Here is a 24,710-nt window from a genome sequence, read left to right on the forward strand (position 1 = left end):
TCATTTATTCGTTTTATGCATTATTTTTCTTTGCATGTCAATTTGTTATAAATTTATGTGGTTACGTTATTATAAATTTCCTTGTCCTCTTAACCGGGTCCCACTTCTCTTTATAAGGCGTCGCCAACAAAATGGGTGTGGCCTGAATAAGACCGAGGGTATTCCCTCTGAATAATAGAGGCGGGGTAGCCCTTGTTCCATCTGAGTTCCATTGCACAAAAACAGTCATAAACATGTCGTCTGAAAGGACGATGACGACTGTTGTGACGGTGGTGAGTTTGGGTTATTGTCATGGACACGCATTCCGCAACTGTCAGCAACAAAAGGGGGACTGCGCCTCATCGCCAGACTCAATCTGGGGGTGAAATCCAAAGGGAGTGTTCGACCACCGGCCTTGTTGAGACACTGTAGCCCTCCACCAACATGTGGCGTCTCCCCTGGCAACAGCGGGATTGCGCAATTTTGGTGTCTCGAGGAACATCGGTGTTGCTATTTTTGGGGTCAATTGATGTTGACTAGGAACAGCTCACATCGTTTTATTTCTTTCATTTTAACATCAAGGATTTAAAAAAAAAAGAGAGAGAGACCAAAATAAATCATTTCAAAACTTTTCTACACATGTGAAAATGCTATTGAAATGTAATAATAACAAAATAATAAACTTTTGGACACAAGTGTTCATGTTCTTTTTAGAGCATTTCTGAACTTTCTGGCCAAAAAGAGAACGAGCGGCACAAGAGGAAACATTCCATGCCGCATAGTTCACCTGTATTGGAGCATTCCAAGGATGTGATGCACACAGTCGACGCGGATTTGAACATGTAAAGCTGAGAAAACAAGATGGGAGCGGTTAATTAGAGGGTTGGCCCTCCCACGTGTACGTGTGCCAGGTCAAATGGCTGGGCAGGTCAAACATGACTGCTCGTTTCCAGTTGCCATCCTTTCCCAATACTCACAGCACTAAAAAAAAAAAAAAAGGGCATCTGACTTTCCTCGACTGGAAATAGATGGGAGACACCCGGTGACGCAGCCCCACCTTGTGGTGGTAAATTGAATTACAAAAACATAGCAGTCCGGAGAAAACTCGCCACATTGGGCCACATTTTTGCGGCCAACTAAAGCAAATTATGAATAAATAGAATAATATTACTCTTTCTTAAACAGATTTGTTTTCAGTTTAGCCAAAACATCTGCGCTGAAATTGCATTTTCTTTTCTAAAATTAAAAAGACAAAATACAGAAAGTTTCTTGTTACTGGATGTTTTCCTGGTCTTTGTTCACTTGTCTTCCAATCACATAGTTTGAGGCTGCTCCCTTCCTTTTCTCATCCTCAGCCTACAAATAAGCGACCTTTCATGGAGCTCCAGATTGAGGGCGTCTGTTTTCGCACATTGTGACTCCTCCATTTTGGAATAATGGCGCCAATAGTCGTGAACTTCTCCCCTAAGCTTTTCTGCTGATGCCTTTGTATCCCATTACAGGCTTGTGCCCATCTTGTCTCGGATATCGTTTTGATAGTAAACTGTGTATTTTATAGCCCTCTTCATGGAAAATGGCCGCCATTTTATGCACTTCCACGGTCATAACAATACATAATACAAAGCAGTGAGCCATGTACCAAGTCTATATTGTATGTGGGTCGGTCACACTCAAGAGCACAAAGCAGTTATCACCCTGCCTGACGCTCGGCGACCATTCAACAGTCCCCTCATTCGCTACCATGGGCAGTTATGAATGAATGAGTGTGTGCGTGTGTGTGAACATAATGGTGCTCATTCACAAGCAATGTAAAAGAATCGTGTAGACTTTAGGGCCCTTCACTGTTTATGAGCGTGGGCAATTGCACACTTTTTAACCCCCCCCCCCCTAATGATGCTCGAATTGGGAATTTCCTCCAAAATCACATGTAGCAGTTGTACTTCCTCACTGGAGAAGTTGACCAAACAACTCCTTAGCAGTCCCGATTATTTATAGCCTCGTTTTGCTGGAATTACACAGACGAGTGAAAACATGAGCATCATCGGGCCTTTAAACTGATTTGATTTGATTTGTGGGGAAAATAACACCACTCCCACATCTGTGGTGGGAAAAAAAAAGTCGGTTACCATGACAACGGGAGGCCTGCCATTGTAACACAGGGCATGCAGTGCAATGAGTTTTTTTTTTTTTTTTCATGGATGCAATTTAGTGCAGTCTTAAGGCTGTTTTCAGTAGAACTTTATTATTCAGTGCATGAACAGAACACCATGTCAAGATCCTTTCAATCCATTTTGAAATATGTTTTTTTTTTTTTTTACATAAAAATATAATGGGGGCATTTTCATGAATAGACCTCTGTTTGTGTCCCCCAGCCACCCCCCCACCCCACCCCCAAAAGAGCTCCGAGCAAGTATTTAGAAAGTTGCTGTACAATGTACAAACATTTACATCTACGGTTCCTACGCCATGTAGAAGAGAAGCACACACATTTGTTTTTTCCTACCAAAGCGATGCAAGGCCACAGCATGATACAAGGATGAGAAAATAAAGCGCTCAAATAAGCGGACGTACGGCAAAAAAAGAAAAAAAAGAGGAATCGTTTTCTCTGAGTGAGCTGCCCTCGCTCAACATATTGCACAAAAACTCCCCACAGTGCCTCCTCGAACCCGAACGCCCGTTTTGACGCCGCTTGATCTCGTGTTTGCTACAATACTTTGTTCCCTGAGCTCACCTGAATAGTCTTCAAACTCAACGTGGAGTCAGATCAACAAAAACACGAAAAGAGGAATATTATACATAGAAGATTGACTTCAAAGTCAAGGGTTCTCAGAATAAATAATACAAAAATAAAACATCTACAAAGAATTCTGACTTTGCGACGCAAGATTGAGAACTAAAGTCTGACCCAAGTGCAGACACGAAAGTATGACAAAACAAAATAAAAAAAACAAAACAAAAACTATGCATACCATCATGCATTTTAAAAACCTGATTCCACGTAAAATAATGTTCTTATTTCTGACCATTTCTACGTCAGAAGATCCAAGTAAGACTTTATAAAGTCAGAATTCTGCATTTGGGAATTTAGAATATTTTATATAATGTATACATTTTCTATATATTGCACGTTAATACGTTAATAAATAAATCATTTCATTCAAAGAGGTCAGAATTTTGCAGAAATTAGAACTGTGCTTTATGTTCAGACCAGAGATGCAGGTTAAAATTATATATATATATATATATATATATATATATATATATATATATATATATATATATATATATATATGTCAAGATGAATTTGTTATGTGACCTAAAAAAAAAAAGAAAAAAAAAAAAAGAAATGTCAACATTTCGTATCCTTTACAGCATAAATACAAAGCAGGCGTCCAACGTTAAAGCCATAAATTGCGTCAGTGACAACAAGTCGGAAAGCAGCACACCTCGTCTTTCTTTTCCCTCCTCAGTAGGCAGTGACATGACTCACAGTTCAGACTTACGGTTCTTACATAAATTTGCCGTTTTGAACACATAAGAACATGGCCTTGGCAACAAATCACACATGGTTAAATATCACCAGTCTGTTTTTTTTTGCTACAGGTGGGGCAAACGCGGGCGGTGCAGTGGAGTTTAAGTAGATATTTTCCGCAAAACATGACATGACATTCATATATATATATATATAAATATCTATATTATAATTGACAAGGAGACATGTTTAAGCGACTGCAAATGTTGGATACAGCGGTTTACCTCGAAGTGTCATGACGTAGAGAGATTCCGACGTGGGAAAACACGGGACGCCGCCCAAATGGCGCTATTAAAAATGTGGGATGGCTACATGTACTGTACATATAATGGCCGTCCTCGGTTTACGAGCGTTCTGACATTTCCGGGTTACGAAGCATATAAGCCACGTTCAGTTACGTTATTTTCATTTTTATATTTATGGCAGAGAAAGTTTTTTCATACAATTTTTCGTGTATGATGAGCGCGGTGGGGCTAATGGTTAGCATGCCAACCTACCACTCAAGAGGTTCTGGGTTCACGTCTTCCCTCTATTTGTGTTACTTTTGGTGCCATTTTTTTTTCTTGTCAATTAAAAGCTCAGTTTTGTTCTTTATTTTGGGGTGTCATTCCACTTTTTACCACTAGGCGGCATACAATTGTGTTAAGCACGGTTTAAATTTGAAAGAAGAAGAGTGTGAGTAGGCATCATTACAGGTCAGGGTTATTTTAAAATGTTTTTGCCTCATTTTTGCTGAAGAGATTATTGTCTCAATCCTCTATCATCCTGCGTTTTATACCTACAGAAAGCAACAATGCACATCTTTGGGCATGATGTACATTGTGAGAAGATTACTTTGTTAGTTTGGAGAAAAAAACTGTTGCACACACTGCTTGTACAATATATATATATTTTATCCATTCCTACTCTCAATATATTAAAATTTTTTGAGTGTGGATTATTTGAAAGTGTGATTAAAGACATTAAAAAATATGTGCTGTAAATGCTATAAAAACACACCCAGGGAATATTTAAAGAGTGTATTTCTATATTGTGTAGTTCGCTTATTGCGAGGATGGTCTGGAGCATAACCCCCCACAATGGGGTAGATTTGCTGTAAAAACGGTTCTGTCGGTGCCGTAGGACAGGAACTCGTAAACCGAGGACCGCCGATAGTCAATTCTTTCATCGCTGTATTTTGTATTTTATTTTTTTTACGCTCACTAAACAAGATGTCAAAAAGCACAAGTTTCTGGTCATTTGAAGGATGAGCATGGAAGAGAGTGAACAGTCTGCAGTTGAATGCGGGGCGACGAAAACCGCTTGTCTTGTGTGTGAAAAAGAAGGATGGACTGCATGCAGAATACAAAAATATTCCCCAGTGAACTCCTCCCTCCTTGCCTTGCTTGCATAATGGGGCGGATGGATGCGATTGGCACAAATTCACATGGCGAGACCCTATCCGAGAGCAGCGAGTCGAGGCGGGCCGGCGGGGGGCTTTGGGCTGCTACACGCCATCCGTCACCCAACCCCCCAAAAAAGACCACCGAGGGTTATAACAGTGTGACCGCGTGGGACGTTTGCTGGAAGTGCTCAGAATAGAATTAGCTGACGTCTTGTTATCCTACCAAAAAGGGTGGCGGAGGACCTCGGCCTGGGAGAGGATCCGCGCTTGGCTGGGTACTTTCCACTCGCCGGGGCTGATGGGCGGACCCCTGGCGGGGCTCCTGGGAGTCCTGGTGGCCACGGGTTCCGCCCGGCTGGGCGAGACGAGGGAACTTTTGAAGGAAGCGTCGTTACGTCGCTTCGCGTCTTCTGCGTTCTGTCGAGCGTTGACGTCTCTGTGGATGGAGTTTCTCTCGCCTGCTCTGTTGGTGTGGGATTGTCTCGCCGTGTCGAGGCTCGGCCTCAGGTCGACTCTGCTCTCGCTGCTCCTGGTGTCTTTGTGTCTGTGGATGGGCCGAGCCCCCTCCTTCAGGCTGGCGGACCGCGTTCGAGCGGCTCTGTTCTGGTCTACGCCCGCCCGGCTCTCGGCCCTTCTGGCCCCGCGTGGCTCGTTGTCTTTGGCTTGGAATGAAGTCCCCCCCGCTTTCGGGCCGCTCGCCATCCTCCCCGGCGTCGTCGTCGGCGCCGCCTGGGCCTCGGCGTCCCGCCACTCGTCCCGCTCGGCCACTGAGCTCAAACCCCGCGGCCCTCGCGGCGAGGACGTGCCGCCCCGGCGGCGGGGGTGCTTCGGACCGCCCGAGTGAGGAATGGATGCGAGGATGGAAGCCCCGGTGAGGTATGGAGAGGACAAGGGTGATGTGTCCGAGAAAAACACCTCTCTGGTGGAGCTGGAGGGAGAAATGTGTTTTTGACCTGCGGAAGACGACACATATGCGAGTCATAAAATGTTGTGGCTATTGGCTTTTGGGTGGAATTTCAGGATAAACCTCTCTTTTTTTTTTTTTTTTTTTTTTTTTTTTTTTTTTTTTTAATAACCCAGATTTTAAGTTAGCGTTTTTTTGTTTTTTTCCAATGTTTTTTTTGTTTTGTTTTGTTTTTTTGACAGGATACAGTACGAGTAAGTCTAAATTTAGAGTTTCAGCGTGGTACCATGCAAGGTTATTTCAGTTTACGAAAACGAACGAAAAAAAAACTAAAATTATAATTCAAAAAACAATTTCGTGAACGAAATAAAATGAAAACGAAAATGGTTTTTAAAAAATGAAAACAAACTGAAACTACATTTTATGTTAAACTTAAACTAACTATAAAAATATCCTTTGTTTTAGTCTTTGGTAATTGAATGCATGAGCCTTTGAGGATGATTTTAAATGCGATTTTAAGTACGGTAGATTTATATTGATATTAACCGCCGGAATACGGTCGTTTGAAAGTGTGTCACACAGAAGTGACGTCATCTAGCAGCAGCCAATAGAAACGCATCTTCGGATGACGTCGCTCCCATGGTGCGCATAAGTCATACACTTTAAAAAAAAAAAAAAAAAAAAAAAAAAAAAAAAAAAAAAAAAAAACTAAAGCTAATACTGAAACTAAGTAAAACTAAACTAAAACTAAGCATTTATTAAATAACTAAAACTAATAAAATACTAACAGAACCACCCTGAAAACTAATTAAAACTAACTAAAAAAAAATAAAATAAAAACTCAAAATGAAATAAAAACTAACTAAAATGAAAATTCCAAAACTATAATAACCGTGGTTCCATGTACCAGCACTGAGGCCTACTGTAAGAGATACAGCGTAGTTAGCAGCAAGAAGAAGTGGCAAAGAAGAAGTACTGCTATATGTTATGTTTGTATGTGTTGCTGCTCTGTGTTGAAGTCTTTATTAAATTGGGTAGAAATCATCAGAACATCTACGCTAATTTCCCTTAGCCGGTCTGGGACGTTTCACATAATATGTTAGCATTCAGCTAGCAAATGAATGTTTTGGTGGTCAATACAAAAAGAGAAATTCTCTTTTGAATGATGCGTCAGTTTTACAGTAAACTTCAACAGGAAATTATTAAGAAACAGCTTGACGCAAACACACTCGGCTTCATATTTTGAGCTAGCAACAGAATAGGTGCTAACGAACACCCAACAAAACGTGTTTTCAAAAGAAAAAAAAAAAAGATTTATGGCTGATGGCAGGATGAATGGACCTTCTCCTAACTATTCAGTCTGCGTGTCCACATGTTCACTACACTGTTTCGGTAGTTTTTGCACAACTTGAGCTTGAATGGTAAAATTCACAACGAGTGTTTGATTCCTTAGAACATCGCTTTCGAATTTTTCTGTGACTCTTCCAGTCTCTATGTATCCCTGCTGCAACCTCAACAAAAAATGGGAACAGTATGATGAAAATGAATCGGGCTAAATGAAAAACCCCGTTGGTAATGTTGCCAGTTAGCAAGTTGTGCAAAAAAAGTATGAAACGTGCATTCAAAAGTTTAGTTTAGAGACATCAAATAAGGGATTTTGTAAAGCTGATAGTCCATTTTAGGTTCATCCTGAAGTTGCCCCACAAAGCCGAATATCCCTAAACTCTAGTTTATGATCACACCCGTTCCACAACGTTAAAATTCTGAACAAGAAAATTGAGGAAGCAATTTACCAAGGTAGAAAGAGAAGAGGCCAGGAAAAGGCATGTGAGGATGTTAGTGTTGGTGCTCGGTGTAGTAGCATACAGTAGAAGAAGCTGCGCTACCTGCAGGAGGAAACGACAAAGATGGAGGAGATGACGAAGAGCCGACAGGAAGCAGATGGTTAGCGATCGCGATCGGATGCGTTAAACCGCCATGAGTAAGTACAGGTGGCGTCCCGAGACTGCGCTTCATCACACTTCGCACAAACGTCGGCAGTTATCGTCGTTAAGGAAACGGAACGGGACGGTGGGTGAATTTACGGATGCGGCGCAGTAGGCCGCTCCTCGTAAAAAAAAAAAAAAGAAAAAAAAAACTCGTTTAGAAAACACGAGCAGCCCACCCGCTTGCACAAAATGAAAACAATCTGGCAATTACGTATGAATTTCAATTACTGAGCAAATCTTGGAAAAAGTCCCATTTTTACTATCAGCGCTACACACCAAATTAACATTTAAACACCTCTCTGAAATAGATGACTCCCGTTTCCCATCAGTAACTCAAATTGTATTAGTTTATAGACACTGTTGTTGCTAAATGGTAATGGTGCTTCATTTTATATACAGTGGCGCTTGTCCACCTTACGAGCACTTGACATTCGACTACTGATGACAAAACATCAGGAGCAACTGGGGGTTCAGTATCTTGCTCAAAGATACTTCGATGTGCTCACAATGGCATTGGATCGAACCCACAACCTTTGAGTTGGGAGACAACCACTCGACCACTGGTCCACGCCTCCCCACACGCATCCACAAGATAGCCAAGCCCATTTCAACTCTGTTGCTAACCAAAACAGCGGCACCCATCTAAATTGCCTGGTTAAACTATATAAAAAACATATTTAAAAAAAATATCAATAATAATAATTATAATATCCATCCATCCATTTCCTTAACTGCTTGCTCCTCACAAGGGTCGCTCGCAGTGGTGCTGGAGCCTATCCCAGCTGGCTTCTGGCAGTAGGCCGGGTACACCCTGAACTGGTTGCCAGCCAATCGCAGATAATTATAATATCAATATTAATAATAATACGTTTTTATTTTTTTAATTTGAATAAAGTGTAATTGCACACCCATTACAGTAGGTGGCAGTGGCGCTCATTGTCAGAGACTGCGCAGATGTGTACGTACAATTCTATAGACAAATGATACTACATATATACTGTATAGTATACTGTATACAGTGTATACAGTCGTATATGAAATAATGAATATCATACAACATATGAAAGACCGCATATACAGTAAAATCATTGAAAATAAATGAGAAAATGAAAAATATAGTTCAGTTCTTCTCAAAATTAACAATTAATCATACATTTTAATTTAAATGTGATTTTTTTTTTTTATCGAAACATACATTTATAAAATGAGAACAAAAACCCTCACTGCTTAAAAATGAAGGAAATTAAGGAAATGTACATTAAAATGTATTAACTTAAGATGTACGCATATTATAGTCATAGATTACGATTTACTTTATAATGAGGCTTAACTGAACCCGAGTCTATCATTTTAGCGTTAATAATACCTTTTAAAAGTAATTGTCCAGCCAATAAACATTTTTTCCCACTACAATAGTTTAAAATAATTAATAAAGCATCGAGCACGTGATACTACCGTCAACACATTTCGAATTTAAAAGGTTGTCCATCACTGAGCACTTACTACCATCTTGAGTCAGGCCGGCGCCGGGTCGGAGCAGCAGCGCCACTTTGCTGCCTCCCGCTTGGATCAGCTCGATGGCACGCGTGTGCGAAATGCCTCGGGCCGGCTCGCCGTTGATCTCCACGATCTCGTCTCCCACCTGCACGGGGGGACATACACGCCGCACGAGGTCAGCAACTTCCGATGACAACCCGAAATGCCATGCGGGAGGTTTTTGCTGTGAATATTTTCCACACCTAAATTGCTCACGTGACAATAAAGACATTTTGTCTTCAATGTAGCCCCCGCGATGAAGAAGGGATTACAGTCGTGACAAGTTCAATTCACCTTAATGGGGAACATTGATTGGATAGATGAATACATTCATTTGCAAGCCTTAAATTTAGTCAAGGTACCACTGCAATTTATTGTAAATGACTTTGCGGATCACCCAAGCTGTGGCTTGCGGACACGCTCCGTTTGAGAGCCGCCGACTTGACACACGGCGCCTGGACGAAGCCTCTATTAACTAATTTACTCCCAATTACGTATAAATACGTTTTTTTTTATGTTCCAAGTGTCCCAAAGACGTATTTATACGTTTTTTTTATTTTTTATTTTTATGCTAGAGCATACAGAAGGCTTTGATGCAGCCTCTCAACTGCAAAGACGGTTGCAGAAATGGTAGTTATTACACAAACGGCCAGCAGGTGGCAGCAGAACAAAGGAGATCAACCAGGGCCATGTAGAAAAAAAGCTCAATTACTTACAATTTTAAATAGATTTGTGAAAACTGATGAAACTTAAAATTGCTGCAGAACGGAAACAGATAGAAACATACTTTTTTTTTTTTTCCTGATGAAAGAAGAGACTTTAATCTTTCTTTTGATGGGTTCCATGCTTTTATAGCAATAGAACACAATATTCTGTGGGCCTTGCAAAATCAGTCAAAATCCAGTAAAACAGCCGGAAGCAAACGGGACTGCTTCTGTGAAAATGGCTGGGAGTGAACGAGTTAATGGCGATGACACCGTAAGCATGTCCATCCGTCATCTCCTAATCACGGCTGACGTTGGCGCGCATGCCCGCAGACCACACAAGATGGATTCCTTCCCAGCGGGGGAGCTTTTGTTCTTCTCTCGTTCCCTCTCGGGCTTGTAACAATATGATAACGACCTCCCGGCGTGCTGATGATTTTATTAGTTTATGAAGCACAGATTGGAGTTCAACATATGGAGAAAACAACAGGGGTCTGATTGGACCAAAGGATACGATATGATGACAAACTACTTGTTTTTTTCATGACAGAAAACGTCAAAGTAGAAGAAATAAAGAGATGTAAAGCTTTGCTGACTTACGTGGATCCTTCCATCCAGCTGGGCGGGGCCATCCTCAGCCAGCCTCAGGATGTACAGACCCATGTTGTACTCGGTCCCCCCTCGCAGGCTGAAGCCGAAACCTCGGGGGCTCCTGTCCAGCTCGACGGTCAGACAGCCCTACGCGACACCATCGCGATGTTACATGCACATATGCTGTAATTTATTTAACTCAAGTGTGTTTAAAAAAAAAAAATAAAGTTGTCTAATTGTAAGTGTCCAATTGGAGGGATCCAAAAATAATCAAGGGAACCTGAGATGAATACGTGTAATTTAAGGTTCCTGCTTGTTCTTGGGGAATTTTCTCTCCATGAAGTCAAATTGATGTTCATTCAGATTCAAGTTAGGCGACTGACTTTGACTTTGTTGCCTTAAAAAAAACAAAAAAAAACAAAACCTTTTGCTGCTTTTGCACTATGCTTCAGGTCATTGTCCAGCTGCACTGTGAAGTTCTGAAGAAATGAGATGAATATGAGAAGATAATGACCTGATTTGGATGTAAATACTAGTGTTGTTCCGATACTGAAACTGGTATCGGCAGAGGCGCCGATACTGCATTAAAACAGTGGTATCGGTCTCGGTGACTACTCACAAGTAACATGCCGATACCATTAATTCCAACCAATGGCAGGACAGATTTTTCATATGAGGAAAAAAACAAACAAACAAAATTTTTTTTTTAGGTATCAGTATGGTATCGGTATCGGACGATACTGCAAAGCTGGGTATCGGAATCGGTATCGGGGACCAAAAAATGGTATCGGAACAACACTAGTAAATACTAGGGATGATCGATACCACTTTTTTTTCAGACCGATGCCGATACTCAGACCCTCAGTACTCACCGATACTGATACCAAATGCAGATACCAGTAGTACATTTTGACAAATTAAAAAGAAACTGCTGCAAGCTAGCGCCAGTTACAGGCAAGGAGGACTCACTTAACGTCTTCCACCTGCGTCACGAGTACTCGAGTACTTGAAAAAAGGCTGGTATCGGCCCGACACCGATACCTGGTATCGGTACTCGCCCATCCCTAGTAAATACCTTCAAATTATATAGGAATTGTGTCCATGTCCCAATATTTATGGTGCAAACTGTATCACACCATATTAACACATTCATTGCCAGACCAGCAAAAAAAATGCATCATTTGACGTCCTTTTCCGTCAATGGCAGTGAATGAGTTAAGAAGCAAGTCCAGACAGGATTTGCCAAATATGGTCAATTTTAAAGGCATCATAATAGGACTTCAAATATGATGTCAGGGTCATCGTCACCTGGTTGGGTCCCGTCACACACAGAGCCCCCTGCTCCACTGGGATGTTTTTGTGTTCCGACCAGGAGACGCCATCGCGTTTGTCCTCCAGGTCCAGGTTGTAGCTGTCACACACAAGCACACACACATACGCACACACGCATCTCGTCAGCTGGACACGCTGGCGTACATGCAACTTGCTGCAGGCAAAACCCTGCTTAGATCCATTATGCAAAGTGAGAGAAAAACAAACGCAACGCTCGAGGCTCGGTGGAGCAAAGCAGTATGAATAAGGGCGTCGCATTTTGTAATCACAATCAAGCTTATGATGAATTTGTTGGGAAATGTTAGCATTTTTTTTTTACATGTTTGTAAATCTTTGTAAAGTTTTATACATTTAGGTCGATTATTGTACGTTTGCGTACATTTGTACGATTTTGTTCTACTTTTGTATTCAACCAATTGTAAAATGTGTACACAAAGAAAAAGCTAAAATATGAAATTCTGCCTTTTTGCATGACTTCCCACTAAATTCCTTACCGTTCGTCCTGCAGAGCCGAGCGTTGTCCGATCGCTCGGTGCTGAAGAGCCGGACTCTGTCTGGCAGAACTGGCGCCAGAAGGGGGACCCTTGTACTCTAAAAATATTTGCAATTCCAACAGTGAGTGCTGTACAGTCAAAAGTATCAAAATCACAAACATTTTATACTCACAATTGACTAGCAGGACACCACGGGGATATAAAAGTGTTATTTATTTAAATTCATTCAACCCTTTTGCACTTCTCCGCGAAAGCCTGCATTTTTAATGTAGATGCTAAAATATTTATCGCCACTTCCACTGCTTGCGTGAGCGCCATCCAGCCCAAAGTTAGCAAAAAAATAAATAAATCGGACAGAGCGAAACCCACCGTCCTCGGGCACCACAGTGAGTGTGACCACGTTGCCGGCTTCCTTGATGAGCTGCACGATGTCGTTGTGCGAGAGCTCCAGGATGGAGCGACCGTTGACGGCCGAGATGCGGTCGCCGACGTGGAGCAGGCCGCAGCGGTCCGTCGGGCTGCCTTCGATGATGCGGCCGATCTTGTGCGGGATAACTGAGAGGGGGCGAACGGGGTCAGACGGTGGACAAAATATTTCCACATCAAACGGAAAGATCTTCCTGTTTATGAACTTTCTTCATGAATAATTAGGGGTGTGCCAAAAAAATCGATTCATAAAAGAATTTAGATACTCATTTATTAATCGAATCGAAATTAATATCCAAAAATCGATTTTATTTAAATTAGAAATGAAGAAGAAGAGGAAAAGGCAGTTGTAGCCCAAATGCTGTTTTTGTGGAAAAAGGCACTTACAATACAAAATTAATAAATGTTTAAACAAAAAAAACAAAACAAAAAAAACAAACAAAAAAACAAAAAAAATTGAAGCAGAAATCATTTGTCAATCAAATAATTTTGAATCGAAAATCGTTAGCATCGAGAATCGAAAAATCGATTCTGAATCGAATCGTAGTCCCAAAAATCGTAATCGAATCGAATCGAATCGTGAGACAAAGATTCCTAGTCCAATGAATAATGCCTTGAACAAACCGTGTATTGGTATTTGAGACGTGCACATTTGGGTCAATTAGTGGAACCCAGAGTTCAAAGTAAACGTGGTGAAGCTGCAATTTAGCTGTTATGCTGCACACAAATAGAATATGATGCCAGAGACACATCCCTTTTTGGGAAAGATTCTGTGTTGTGCTATATTACAGTTTCATTGATATGTTGAAAAGTAACAATTATTTGTTTCATTCACTCCCAGTCATTTTCACTGAAGCCACCCTCTTCCTCCCGGATTTTGACTGATTTTGCAAGGCCCACGGAATATTGTGTTCTATTGCTATAAAAACCTGGAACCTACCCAAATAAAGATTTGAATATCTGTTTCCGTTTTGCAGCAATTAGCATTGGAATATAGCTAAGATTAATCATTATTCACAAACCTGTTGTAAACACTGGCAAAAAGAGCTTGTTGCAACACAGCCCTGGCTGATCTCTTATACTCTGCCGCTACCTGTTGACTGTTTTGTAATAACATTGCTTGAAGCCACCTCTTCATGTCAGAAGCTACATCAAAGCCTTCCGTGTGCTCAGGCATAAAAAACAACAAACAACCCAAAAAAAAACACGTATGAATAAGTTTTTGGGAGTGAAGGACAAAGCATATATTTACACGTTTTGGGGTTTGAATGAGTTCAGGGAGATTCCGATTTTTAGTCCGAGAACTGATGTCTAGCTCACCTCCGTGCGGGGGTCTACTCTTGGAAGTGAGGATGACGAAGCCGAAACCCTCAGAATCTTTACGGTGCAGCGTGATATCGAAGGACTCGTGGTCCAGGGCGCTGGGCATGGGCAGCCGAGGTAGTTTGGGGGAGCCGTTCACCAGCGTCGGCGCCATTTCCTGAGCCTCCTCCTCTGCAGCGTCTGCCGTGAAACGATTCAAGGATTCAATTACACAAAGAAAAGAAAAAAACAAAGAACAGTAATCAAAAGACGGGCTCACCTCTGTAGATGACCTTCCTGCGCACGGTCAGCATGACCTGACCGTTGCGGGCGGCGTTGGTCATGAGGTCCAGCACCTGCTTGTGCGAGCGGCCCTTCACTATCACGCCGTCGATGCCGATGAGCTCGTCCCCGGCCCGCAGGCGGCCGTCCTTTTCCGCGGCGCCGTTGGGCACGATGGCGCCGATGTACACCTGGGGGAACACGTTCTGACGGGGGGGTTAGTACCTTTCCGGAACTCGGTACGGTTGTTTTATCATTTGATGTGATATTTGATTGAGATTGATCGAGATGTTTTTTTCAGGGCCGATGTCGATTATTAGTAGTCAAGGCTAATCGATATTTGAAGCCGATACTCATTTTCAGTAAAAAAAAATATTGTCAAAATTTTACTAAATACAAATGCCAGTCTTTACTTTGTTCTAATGCAGGGGTGTCCAAACTACGGCCCGGGGGCCATTTGCGGCACGCCGTCCATTTTTTTTTGTGGCCCGCGACATGTGCTAAAAATGGCATTTGACTCCGTTCAAATAAAATAAAAACAAAAATGTTTGGAGAAGGTCAAAGTAAGAAGGGAGGGTGTTGAAAAACAGGTGCTATTAAAGTTTATTTTAGTTAACTAAAACTAATGAAAAAACTAAAATTCAAAACAACACTTTTGTGAACAAAATAAAAAAAAAACGTAGATGCTTTTTAAAAAAAGAAAACTAACTGAAACTACATTTTATGTTTACAAAACTAACTAAAATAAAACTAACTATAATTATAGGAAAAATGTCCTTCGTTTTAGTCTTTGGTAATTAATTTAATGCATGAGCCTTTGGGGATTATTTTAAAAGTGATTTTTAGTACATTTATTTTGATATAAACCGAAATAATGACGTTGAACCCATGGTGTTTTTTAACTCGTTCACTGCCATTGACGGAAAAAGACGTCAAATGATGTATTTTTTTTCTGGGCTGGCAGTGAATGTGTTAAATATTGCGCACAAGTAATACACATTACAAAAAAACAAAACAAAAACAAAAACTAATACTGAACTAACTAAACTAAAACTAAGCACTTATTAAAGAACTAAAACTAATAAAAAACTAACAACCACCCTAAAAACTAATTAAAACTAACTAAATTTAAAAAAACAGAACTCAAAACAAAATAAAAACTAAAATGAAAAAATCCAAAACTATAATATCCCTACTGCCATATTACAAATAAATTGGTTTATATACTGTAGCATTTTTCTAAATATGCAAAAGCACAAAAAAATTATTTGTAACATTTTTAGGACTAAACAATTTTTCTTCATAACATTATGTGGCCCTTGCGTCCTTCTGAGTTTCTGTATGTGGCCCTCAAATGAAAAAGTTTGGACACCCCTGTTCTAATATCTTAAAGCATGTTTATTGAACAATTTTTCAGACTTTAAAACGTAGACGTTTTTGTTTTTATCTTATACAACACAAAAATGTAAAAATACCTGAAATTTTATACGTTCACAGTTCTTTGTTTTAATGGTGACCAAAACAAAAGGTTCAGCAGCATCTCTTACAAAGTCAATTGAAAATGTCAGTAAATAGTTCCCTGAGTTGAAAATGGTTTTAGTTGACCTTTTATCACCGTCAGATGAAAAAAAATACAGATATTGATCAAAATGCCCAATATTGGCCCGGTCTATCCCCTGCCCTAATGTTTGGTGTACTTACTGGCTGCTGTGGACCGTCGCCGCCCAGAACACGGAAACCGAAGCCCGTCTCGATGTCCCTCTTGAGGAACACGTCGATGTCTTTGGTGTGGGGCTCTGCGGAAGACGATCACGTCAAACGCGATCGACTTTTTTTGGTGTTCACTTTTCAAGGCGCCGATGACGGGCTTACTTACGTCTGCTGTCCAGCAGGGCTTTGGATTTCAGGTACAACTCGGTGGCGTCCCGCTTGGGCGACTCGTTGGCGGCGCGCAGGGTGCTCGTGTTGGAGTGGTAAGGCAGCGCCTGGGGGGCCGAATCGCCGATGCCGTCCAACGTCTCCGTGCTGGCCGTCATGTCCTGCCTCTGCACGGACAAAATAAATAGATAAAGAAATAAACGACTAAATAAATAGATAAATAAATGACTAAATAAATAAATCACTAAATAAATAAAGAAATACATGACAAAATAAAGAAAGAAATGACTAAATAAAGAAATGACTAAATAAATAAATAAATAAATGACTAAATAAATAAAGAAATAAAGAAATGACAAAGTAAAGAAATGACTAAATAAATAAATGACTAAATAGACAAATAAATAAACGACTAAATAAATAGATAAATAAATGACAAAATAAATAGATAAATAAATGACTAAATAAATAAATTATGAAATAAATAAATAAATAAATAAATAAATGACTAAATAAATAAATGCTAAAAATAAATAAATAAATAAATGACAAAATAAATAAAGAAATAAAGAAATGACAAAATAAATAGATAAAGAAATGACTAAATAAATAAATGACTAAATAGACAAATAAATAAACGACTAAATAAATAGATAAATAAATGACAAAATAAATAGATAAATAAATGACTAAATAAATAAATGACTAAATAAATAAATAAATAAATGACAAAATAAATAGATAAATAAATGACTAAATAAATAAATGACTAAATAAATGACTAAATAAATAAATAAATAAATAAATAAATAACAAAATAAATAAACGACTAAATAAACAAATAAATAAACGAATAAATAAACAAATAAATAAACGACTAAATAAATAGATAAATAAATGACAAAATAAATAGATAAAGAAATGACTAAATAAAGAAATGACTAAATAAATAAATAAATGACAAAAAAGTCAAAATACAATCGGATCTATTTCCATTTATATATATTTTTTTTTTCAATATAATTTTCGAATTCTATTTTTATATTCATTTTTATTTTCACTTGGCAGTTTTGGTCCTCCTTATTAAAATACGTGCAATGCAAATAGTAAAATATCACTGACGCACTCAAATACTATTTACCAAGCATGTGTTACTGTGAATAGACTTTTGCGTTATATTATTTGACTTTTTCTGATATCCAAATTCAACTAAAAAAAAAAAAAGTGAATAAAATCTTGCCTGGACAGCCACTAAATGTTTCAGGATTTTAGCCTAAAACCTAATGAATTCACTTGTCATGATTTCCTGTGGGGGTTTTGTTGTTGAGCATTTAGTGTTTGACTTTAAAGGTTCCACCATGTTAATAGATACACCAAAAGCTCCTTTTAAGAAAAACAAAGGCCATTTTTCACTTTGCCGCAACTGTTATGAGGGCTCGAAGCTGCCAGCCGGATTGTGATTTCCCTTAAGATTTGACTCGCCTCCTCATCGTGAAAGGGCCATCTTCTTTTATTGTTGTATTAATAACAGCACCCTATCCAAAAAGGGGGGGCTCATGCACGCTTCATTAGCACGCCAATCCCTTGACAATGGCCGCTCAGATCCCCCAAAACTGAGGGAGGAAGCAATTAAGACTTTTCCGGCGAAAAACAAAAGGAGGCGCTCGGAATCATAATCAACATTCACATTTCCATCATTTAATTTGGCGCCGCGGAGGCTTAGCGGTTAAATTGGGGGGGGCGACAATGGCCTTGGAAATTAAACCGAGTGCTGGTTCCACAAAGGAGAAAAAAAAATAAAAAATCTACTCACAGGCTTGAGACTCTTCACAGGCGATGTTTGACCTACGAGGAGAGAAAGAGAAATCTGTCACACCACAAGATGGCGCTGCCTCCCCGGGCTCGTGATTAAAGGCGGACAGGGAGACGACAACGCGGTTCGAGCCGGGCTGCTAACAAGATGGCTGAGCGCATTAGCGGCATGCATATTATTCACTGATGATCATTTGAAATCTTTCTGCTTGCACGCCCCCCACTCGCTCTATCTCAAGCACTCAGATTGTTCCCTGCAGATCGTTTCAAAAACGCCCCCTCCCCCGCTGCTGCGTCCCCCAACGACCCCACTCACTGCATTAACTCGATTAATAAACAGTCATCGGGAGCCTTGGGGAGCTCGCGGTGCCGGACCAACACTTGGCGTGATGAGGGGTTAATGGAGCCTGATGGAAAGTGCTGGAGTAATGGCTGGGGGCGGGGCGGACTGTGCGGTAGTGGGTGGGGCTGACGGATGGGAATCGGATTTTGTTGTTTACTGTAATTGAAGAGGAAAATTGTTGCCAACTGCCAGTCTGATTATTTCAGCCCTGGGTTTACGACGTGACATTTCGGGGTAACGATAGATTTAATGTAAGATTTTGATTCAGCCTGATATGAAATCTACAGTAATTGAATTTGCTCAAGAAAAGAGTAAAAATCTGTAAAGTGTGTTGAAAAAAATTGTTGGAACTTTGGCGATGTGATGAAGTTCCGTTTGTGAATGAGCTGTACAGTTTGAAGTTGGAAAAGTTTGAATCGCTTGAGAAATGTGGAAGGAGTGAGTAAATATTAGTGTTGTTCAGATACCATTTTTTGGCCCCCGATACCGATTCCGATACCCAGCTTTGCAGTATCGACCGATACCGATACCATACCGATACTTGCGGGGTTTTTTTTTCCCTCAACATGAAAAAGCTGTCCTGCCATTGGATCAGAGCATTCAAGGGCCAATAGGACATCTTGGCAACCAGTTCAGGGTGTACCCGGCCTACTGCCCAAAGCCAGCTGGGATAGGCTCCAGCACCCCTGCGACCCTTGTGAGGAGCAAGCAGTTAAGGAAATGGATGGCTGGATAGTGTAATTATTATTATTGATTTTTAAAAAAAATATTTTTTATATAGTTTAACCGTTATCCTAGTGTCAATTTATGTAGTTGCCGCTGTTTTGGTTAGCAACAGAGTTGAAATGGGCTTGGCTGCGATCTTGTGGATGCGTGTGGGGAGGCGTGGCTCAGTGGTAGAGTGGTTGTCTCTAGTGTTGTTCCGATACCGTTTTTTAGCTCCCGATATCGATACCGATACCCAGCTTTGCAGTATCGGCCGATACCGATACCATACAGATAATTAAGGTTTTTTTTCCTCAACATGAAAAAGCTGTCCTGCCATTGGTTCAGAGCATTCAAGGGCCAATAGGATATCTTAGATCGGCATGCAGTGAGCATGTCACATATCAGTGAATTTCGTGCACGGGCAAGACACGAGATGCTGCATCCAAAATCCTATATTAGCGTTGGAATTAATGGTATCGGCATGTTACTTGTGAGTAGTCACCGATACCTATACCGCTGTTTTAATGCAGTATCGGCGCCTCTGCCGATACCAGTATCAGTATCGGAACAACACTAGTAAATATGTTAATTGGCTCTTAATTTGGGAATTTAATTGTGACAATGTGTGAAAAATGTGGAATAATGAAAACGTAGGAACTTGGGGAAAGCGAAAAATTGTTAGCAAGATGTCATGAATGAGCTGAGAGATTATTTTTTTTTTAAATGTCTCATTATGTGCTGATTGTTTTTTTTGTGTTGGGTCACTCGGGTCATAGGGTGATTGTTTCGGGTTGGGTCATGGGGTCATTGTGTTACGATGTTGGTGCATCATGCTTATATGTAGGTCAGGTGTTTTTTTTTTCGTGTTACTATGTCCCTTAACTCATTGACTGCCATCGACGGAAAAAGACGTCAAATAATGCATTTTTGCTGGGCTGGCAGTGAATGTGTTAAACACAATGCGCCAATATATTTTGTGATTATAATGCAGCATCCTTTTTTCTTTTTTTAAGGCAAATTTTGCTTAAAAATCCGTCAATTTTGGTTACATCTCATCTTAACTCATTGACTGCCATTGACGGAAAAAGACGTCTAATAATGCATTTTTGCTGGGCTGGCAGTGAATGTGTTAAGATGCTAATGTGATGATGACATTTTAACTGTAATAGCCACTCTTAGTTTGTATAGTCTTTTTCAGTGACTATGTTCCTAATAATAATAATGTGATAATGTGCTCAGTTGCTATGCAGTTGCTATGTCCTTTATGATGTGCTACTCTTATTTTATCATTTAGGCTTTTATTCTGTCAGACAGAATTGTGCATTGTGCACTGCAAAACATAGGAGGAGTCAGATGTCAAAAACAAAAATTAAAAAATGTGGGTGCAGAACACGTTACGTCACCGGTGTAGGAACTCCGTCATAAACCGAGGACCCCCGATACTTGCAGTCACTGAAGGGGATGTGTGAGTACTGCAGAACCCCCCCGAGGACGTTTCCTTTATCACAGTTTCACCGGGCTTTTTAAAGACCCCTCCAACTCCGCCACAGGTCCGCTGCTTTCGATCAAAGGCAACCCGGTGGCTCAGTGGGGGTGGGGGTGTGGGGTTACTGACTCATGCAGAGAATCCCCCCGGCTCTCGGAGACGAGGGCTCCGCGAAGAGGCCCCTCCCTCTAAACACACTTACTCTTGGAACAGAGCCAATCCCCACGCTTATGTAATTCCTGCTTTCGCCGAGTTGTAACGCTGCATTACGCCTTGTTGTGAACACGGCAGGTGGGTGGGCCCCGTTCTGCAGGATTGTGAGGCATGAATTTCCGCAAAGTAGTGGTCGTTAAAAAACGTTTTGTTTTTTTTCTTCTTCAATAACCGCTAAAACCTGAAGGATCTCTTCTTGCAGAGTTGCATAAACACGCAGCCTTGTTGGAGTTAATTGCCTTCAATTAAATTATTTTTCTACTTCTCCTGCAGTGCATGGAGGAGGGGGTGGAGAGGGGGCGGTGGGAGGCGGCCTTAATGTGTAGTAGGTGCCAGCGTGACTTGCTTAGAATTAAAAGAGGAAAAATGACAACTTTTTTTTTTTTTTTTTTAAATTTATGGTACACATTTCTTAATTTACCAAATTTTCTATATTTTGTTTGTAAATGGAATAGATTGTGTTTTTATTTACTCAAATATTACAAAAAAAAAGGACATATATAGCAGCATAAATGGACCCAAATAAAAATGTAAAAGTAGTGAGGGACCACTGAGTGAAAACACTTCTCAGTTTTTCATACATATAAAAAATTAAAAATGGTATTATTATATAATTTTTTTTTTTTACACATATCAATTAGTTAACTCTTAACTCATTCAAACACAAAAATGTATGAATGTTTTTCAATACTTTCGATTTTTTTAAATGCTAGAAAGAGCATACAGAAGGCTTTGATAGAGCTTCTGAAATGAAGAGGTCACTTAAAGCAATGGTAGTTATTCCAAAAACGGCTAGCAGGTGGCAGGAGAGTATAAGAGATCAGCCAGGGTCATGTTGCAACAAGCTCTTTTGGCCAGTGTTTTCAACAGTTTTGTGAATGATGATGAAATTTTGCTATATTCTAATGCAAATTGCTACAAAATGGAAACATACAAATATACTTTTTTTTTGTCCTGATGAAAGAAGGGACTCTAACGATTCTTTTGTTAGGTCCATGTTTTTTTTTTTTTATAGCAATAGAACATAATATTCTGTGGACCTTCAGTCAAAACCTAGTAAATCAGCCGGGTTACTTCAGTGAAAATGGCTGTGAGTGAATGAATTAAAGATATAGGAAGATGAAACCTGGAAAATGGCCGCCCTACCTCCACGCAGCACAAGCACGTCGACCTCACTGCCCACAGGGAAGTCTTTGAGGATGTCGACCACCTGCGCGTGGCTCAGCGTTTGCACATTCTCCCGGTTGATCTCCTTGATGACGTCCCCTTTCTGAAGGCCACGGCACCACTGGGCGTCCAGGATCATCTTCACCTTCTGCCCCAGCGGGCAGTCGGCGATGGCGAAGCCGAACCCGCCGGGCCCCTTGATCAGCGGCACGCTCACCAGCTCGGGTTGCAGCATGCCGGTGGCCGGCTCGCCCTGCCTTCCGTTGGGCAAGGCGGCGACCACCGGCCGGCCGCTGGCGTCGGTGGTGACGTAATGGAGCTCCTGGGAGGAGCCGTGCAGGACGTCGCCTTTGACCAACAGCGGCTGGCCGTTGATGAGCGGCACGGCCGTCACCACCTCGCCGCCGTGCAGCGCCTGCGGGGGGTGGCTTGCCGGAGGAGGCGGCGGCGGCAGGGGGTCGTCGCTGTCCAGATCCACGTCTGGGGGGAGCGCGTAGCCGCGGCAGAGGACCATGTCCACGTACTGGTTGACGGGAATGGACTGGAACATCTGCACCACCTCCGGATGGGTTTTCCCCAGAACGCACAAGCCATTAATCTCCACGATCACATCACCTGAAACGCAAGACGAGGGAAATCAAGCCACATTTCTTCCACCGTCACCGAGATTCTCCCTTTGAAACGTTCCGAGGCTCATCAATCTTCTTTGATGGTATCACGGAGACAGATCCGCTTCATCACATCTCGGCAGATTCGTGCGCAATAGCAAGGCAATGAATGTCAAGGTCAGAAGAGTGAGCGTTACACAGACAAGTGTTGGGCTAATGCTTTGGAACGTAGTCCTGTTTACAATATGAAACAGGTCCGGTTCTTGTTTTATCGCCGACTAACAACCAATTGAACACCACACACCATTAAAATACTAAAGGGCAAAGTGAGTGATTTCAAAAAAACTATCAAAAATACTAAAGTTTGAAGAAAATTAGTTTAGAACAAGGACTTGTAACACTGTCGCATCTTGCAACATGCATTAGCTCTAAAAAAAAAAACCCACACAAAAAAAAACATCTATACACCTCTTTTGAAATGCCAGGATCCTTTGATGTCAAAATAAGAGCAAGATAATCCAATCATTTCAAAATGCTTTACACTATTGTGGTCTATAACCTCTACAGTTAAATAATTTAAGTTAAATATTTTTTATGCATTATGCAACAACAAAATAGCAGTTGCATAAGTGTACACACCCTCATAATTAGGATGTAGCCCAGTTCAATCCCACTGAAAGATTCTAAATTGGAGTAAGTGCACATCTGCCAGCATTTTAGTGCCCCTGATTAACCCCATATAAAGTTTAGATGTTCGAGTCCGCTTTTGATTTATTTATCTATCATCATTATTATTATTATTATTATTATTATTATAATTAATTATTATTTTTTTTTTGCTTTTTAGCAGAAGTCCGAAGGTTTTGTGCCAATCACTGAATGCTATTTAGAACTGTTCATAATTCCTTCCACGTTATATCCTTGACAACATTCATCCATTTTCTTGACCGCTTACTCCTTACAAGGGGGGTGCTGGAGCCTATCCCAGCTGGCTTCGGGCAGTAGGCGGGGTACACCCTGGACTGGTTGCCAGCCAATCGCAGGGCACACAGAGACGAACAACCATCCACACTCACACGCACACCGAGGGACAATTCGGAGCGCCCAATTAACCTGCCATGCATGTCTTTGGAATGTGGGAGGAGACCGGAGTACCCGGAGAAGACCCACGCGAGCACGGGGAGAACATGCAAACTCCACCCAGGAAGGCCAGAGCCTGGACTCGATCTTGCGTCCTCAGCACTGGGAGGCGGACGTGCTAACCACGCAGTCCACCGTGCCGCCCCCTTGACAACATATTGTTGAAATTGTTATGTTATGGTTAAGGTTTAGTTAAGGAGTTATAACCTCTTCAGATCATTTCAGCCAAACAACACCAAGTAACCTAAAAAGTACGTTTTTGACAGCGATTTAATTTCTTTCCACATCCGGTAAACTCTTGATTGGCTTTGTGTTCCTCACCGGATGCCATTTTGTTGTCGTGGGCGGCGGGGCCGTCACTGAAGACGTTCTTCACTTGCAGAAACTCGTCGGTGCGGTCGCCGCCGATGATGGTGAAGCCGAAGCCCTGCGAGCTCTTCTTCAGCGCCGTGCGGTACAGGTCGCCCTTCAGCTGGTTCGGGTCGGCGGTGAAGCCCGGCGCGCCGCTCTTACCTGCGGACGCCAATGGGAATCATTCACTTCCTGGTGGTGTCCTGATACTTTTGGCCATGTGCGCAGTGATTTACACTTGATTACACTTTGGAGATTATAAAATGTGAATGGTGATCAGTCCAGTGTGCACATCTAGATCTCAGATTCGAAGATATAAATGGCGGATGGACTGATCCATTAACCTTGGAGGTAAACAAGAAGCGTGAACCATCACTATCAAAAACCCAAATTGGCTGAATTAGTCGGTAAATTTGCACACCGACGTATACATTCCCCCCCCACCTTCCTTGCGTCCTTTGGGGCTTTTTTTTTTTTTTTTTTTTTCCCCCCGAGAGCTCTGTAAGTTTGTGAGCAGTGTGTGAGGAATTTAAATGCGAGTGTTCTCATT

At 41.2% G+C, this 24,710-nt stretch overlaps 1 protein-coding gene across 1 annotated transcript in view; it reads right to left on the reverse strand.

The window, feature by feature from the left end:
* Positions 1–5,700: 5,700 nt before the first annotated feature.
* magi3b (membrane associated guanylate kinase, WW and PDZ domain containing 3b) overlaps positions 5,701–24,710 on the reverse strand; it is a 131,221-nt gene continuing 112,211 nt past the window's right edge. The window contains exons 9-22 of the mRNA XM_077528894.1: positions 24,131–24,322; positions 22,041–22,676; positions 18,146–18,177; positions 16,331–16,499; positions 16,156–16,250; positions 14,453–14,660; positions 14,191–14,373; positions 12,814–12,999; positions 12,445–12,541; positions 11,927–12,029; positions 10,628–10,765; positions 9,291–9,429; positions 7,593–7,685; positions 5,701–5,848 (exon numbers count right to left, since the gene is read on the reverse strand). Of these exons, the coding sequence (XP_077385020.1) occupies positions 7,636–7,685; positions 9,291–9,429; positions 10,628–10,765; positions 11,927–12,029; positions 12,445–12,541; positions 12,814–12,999; positions 14,191–14,373; positions 14,453–14,660; positions 16,156–16,250; positions 16,331–16,499; positions 18,146–18,177; positions 22,041–22,676; positions 24,131–24,322 (2,228 nt within the window). The 3' untranslated portion in view covers positions 5,701–5,848; positions 7,593–7,635. The remainder of the gene's footprint in view (positions 5,849–7,592; positions 7,686–9,290; positions 9,430–10,627; positions 10,766–11,926; positions 12,030–12,444; positions 12,542–12,813; positions 13,000–14,190; positions 14,374–14,452; positions 14,661–16,155; positions 16,251–16,330; positions 16,500–18,145; positions 18,178–22,040; positions 22,677–24,130; positions 24,323–24,710) is intronic.

The sequence above is a fragment of the Festucalex cinctus genome, chromosome 8, assembly GCF_051991245.1.
Source record: "Festucalex cinctus isolate MCC-2025b chromosome 8, RoL_Fcin_1.0, whole genome shotgun sequence".
Classification (NCBI taxonomy): domain Eukaryota; kingdom Metazoa; phylum Chordata; class Actinopteri; order Syngnathiformes; family Syngnathidae; genus Festucalex; species Festucalex cinctus.